General features: G+C 46.3%; 1 protein-coding gene across 1 annotated transcript in view; it reads right to left on the bottom strand.

Annotated features, from left to right (window-relative positions):
* Nucleotides 1-3276, bottom strand: part of LOC126385273 (F-actin-monooxygenase MICAL3-like) — a 72069-nt gene that overhangs the window by 63595 nt on the left and 5198 nt on the right. The window contains exons 11-14 of the mRNA XM_050036884.1: nucleotides 2710-2906; nucleotides 2092-2192; nucleotides 1951-2013; nucleotides 1354-1533 (exon numbers count right to left, since the gene is read on the bottom strand). Of these exons, the coding sequence (XP_049892841.1) occupies nucleotides 1354-1533; nucleotides 1951-2013; nucleotides 2092-2192; nucleotides 2710-2906 (541 nt within the window). The remainder of the gene's footprint in view (nucleotides 1-1353; nucleotides 1534-1950; nucleotides 2014-2091; nucleotides 2193-2709; nucleotides 2907-3276) is intronic.

Here is a 3276-nt window from a genome sequence, read left to right as displayed (position 1 = left end):
CAGCTGTTCTCCGTGTCCGCATTTAAAACATCTTTCGCTGGTGATTTGACAGTCACTAGAAGCACATTATGACCCTATGTAAAAGTTTCTGTGTGGTACCTGTGTTGTACATGAGCTAACGTTAGCGGCTAAGGACTGAGAGGCTGTCCGGTATGTGTGTGTGTCCGAGTCGGTGCTGCTTGCCCGATCGGGCATGTCTGCGAAGGGTTTGCTGGCCCGCCGGCTATTTTTACCTGCCCCGGGCATTCGGGCAACCGTTAATGTCGGACCCTGCTACTGGTCTTTACAGGTCTCTACTGGTCTCTACAGGTCTCTGCTGGTATCTACTGGTCTCTACTGGTCTCTGCTGGTCTCTACTGGTCTGCACAGGTCTCTCCACTGGTCTCTACAGGTCCCTGCTGGTCTCTGCTGGTCTCTACAGGTCTCTACAGGTCTCTACTGGTCTCTACAGGTCTCTGCTGGTCTCTATTGGTCTGTACTGGTCTCTTTTGGTCTGTACTGGTCTTTACAGGTCTCTCCACTGGTCTCTACAGGTTCCTGCTGGTCTCTATTGGTCTGTACTGGTCTCTTTTGGTCTGTACTGGTCTTTACAGGTCTCTCCACTGGTCTCTACAGGTTCCTGCTGGTCTCTGATGGTCTCTGCTGGTCTCTGCTGGTCTCTGTTGGTCTCTGTTGGTCTCTTCTGGTCTGTACTGGTCTATACTGGTCTCTTTTGGTCTGTACTGGTCTTAACAGGTCTCTACTGACTCTACTGGTCTCTGCTGGTCTTAAGTGTCTCCCAGTATTTACCGGTCTCCATGAAGAGGTCTGTAGCGGAGCAGCGGTGGACTGACAGTCTGCAGACTGTGATGATGGAGGAAGGCTGGACGACAGCTCCCCCTGCTGGTTCACATAGTCATATCATCCATCCATCATCCATTCATCCATCCATCCATCATCCATCCATCCATCCATCCATCCATTCATTCATTCATTCATTCATTCATGCATTCATTGATCCATCCATCCATTCATCCATCCATCATCCATTCATTCATTCATTCATTCAGTAAATATAATATAATCAGCTGTTTTCTGTTGTTGTTTATCTGCAGGTTTATTATTCAAACTTTGACCTGACGTTTATTAACGAGCACTTCCTGTTGAATAAACTCCTCTGTGATCATCACCTGAAGATGACATCACTGATCACCTGATGATGACATCACTGATCACCTGATGATGACATCACTGATCATCTGATGATGACATCACTGATCACCTGATGATGTTCAACATTAAAATGTTTAAAACCATAATCTGATCTGATGAACAGGAAGTGACATGTCCCTGATGACATCACTCTGATCTCACCTGTCGACATAAAGACGCCGCTGCAGCAGAACAAGAAGAAGAACTCCTGCAGGAGGCGGAGCTCTCGTCCAGCTTCGCCTGCAGCTGATTGGCCATCAGACGCACTCTGGAGCCACTGGCCCCGCCCACAAAGGCCTCGTCACACACCTGGCTGACATCATCACGGTTCAGGTCACATGACTGGAGACAAACACAGGTTCATAAGGACTGAAACTGTTGTTATTGTGTTTATATTGTTATTTTTCTTTCTGAAGTTTCACCTGTTGATCTGTTTATGAATCAGTTCAAGTGTTTACATGTTTGTGTGACAGCTTACATTAATCATATTAATACATATCTCATCATCATCAAACCCACCAGACTCCATGTAAATAACCAGTGATTTTGTCCTGTGCAGATTCAGCATTTTGTCACATCTGACTGGGTGAATGAAGGGTTAATTTAAACCCAGCAGAGCTGGTGATTGTTGGAACGGTGAGAGGATGAAACAGGACGGTTTCACTGAGCTTTATTTTGTCCCTGTGGACTCTGAATCATGTCAGTTCAATGGTGATAAAATCACTCATTATTTAAATGGACTCTGGTGAGTGAACCAACCTCCTGCTGATCTCGACACACTCGGCTGGTCCTCCTCCGCTTGCCCACAGTGTCCTTCTGCTCCTGTAGAGACAAAGTGTCCACAGCTCAGAGACAGACAGACAGACAGACAGACAGACAGACAGACAGACAGACAGAGACCTTTGGGTTCCTCTTCCTGGACGGACTGAGTCCCAGTCTGCTGAGCAGTGAGGCCGGAGTGATGAGAGCTGATCTCAGGTCAGAGCTCTGACTCAGAGTCCCTGAATCACACGCACGCACGCACACACGCACGCACGCACGCACGCACGCACACACACACACACACACACACACACACACACACACACACACACACACACACACAGGTCAGAATAAACTGAGGTTAAACTGGTTTGAATGTTTCAGACCTGCAGCACTGGATTTAAAATGAACTATGATAAACTGGAGCTTCTGTGACCCTCATCCATTCAACATCAACATGTTTCTGTTCAACATGAAGTCTGTCGTCTTCTTGTGTTTCTTTTGTTAAAGAATCCTCAGTTTAATTTAAAGTCTTTTTTATTTCATTAATGAGTTTAATTCTTTCATTAAAGTCATTTTTAAGAGTTTAAGAATCTTTTTATTGTCATTTCAACTCTTTGTGTCAGTTTGGGATGTTTCCTCAGTTTAACTGTTTCTTTTTGTATAAAGGTCTTTGTGTCTCTGTGTTAATCCATCAGTGTGTGTGTGTGTGTGTGTGTGTGTGTGTGTGTGTGTGTGTGTGTGTCAGAGTCTCACCAGCAGGGGGCGGCGTGTCTTTGAGCATCTGGTAGAACTGACTCAGGTACATCACCATGGACAGAGAGTCGGGTTCTCCAACGGACGCCATCTCGTCCACTGTCATCAGAGGAGAAATCCCAAACTGACGTTCGGCCACATCGAAGCCCAGACGAGTGTTGTCCTCCACAGAGGACACGTCCAACAAGTCAAAGTCTCTGAGGACAAACAGGAAGTCACAACGTCATCACAAACTCCGACTAGGGATGCACCGAATATTTGGTAACCGAATATATTTGGCCGAATATTGCAAAAAAAACACACATTCGGTATTCGGTGGAATAAGTTAAAAGCAAGGCCGAATAATAGTGGCGTGTTTTGATAACACAATCAAACGGCGTGCCGTGACCGGCGGAGTGTAATGTCGGCAGTGTGGCGATCCGTCCGTCACGGCACTCGCATTTGCGACTAAAAATAGTTTTGAGCGAGCAAAATAGGCTTAAATCATTCAGCACGCTGTGCGAGCAGCCTACAGATTTCAACCAGCAGCAGAAACGAAAGGCGAATCCCACTGTTTGTGGGTTGAAC

The sequence above is a fragment of the Epinephelus moara genome, chromosome 23, assembly GCF_006386435.1.
Source record: "Epinephelus moara isolate mb chromosome 23, YSFRI_EMoa_1.0, whole genome shotgun sequence".
In the NCBI taxonomy this organism is placed as follows: domain Eukaryota; kingdom Metazoa; phylum Chordata; class Actinopteri; order Perciformes; family Serranidae; genus Epinephelus; species Epinephelus moara.
Note: the sequence above shows the minus strand (reverse complement) of the source record. Positions and strands in the feature narration are given on the sequence as shown.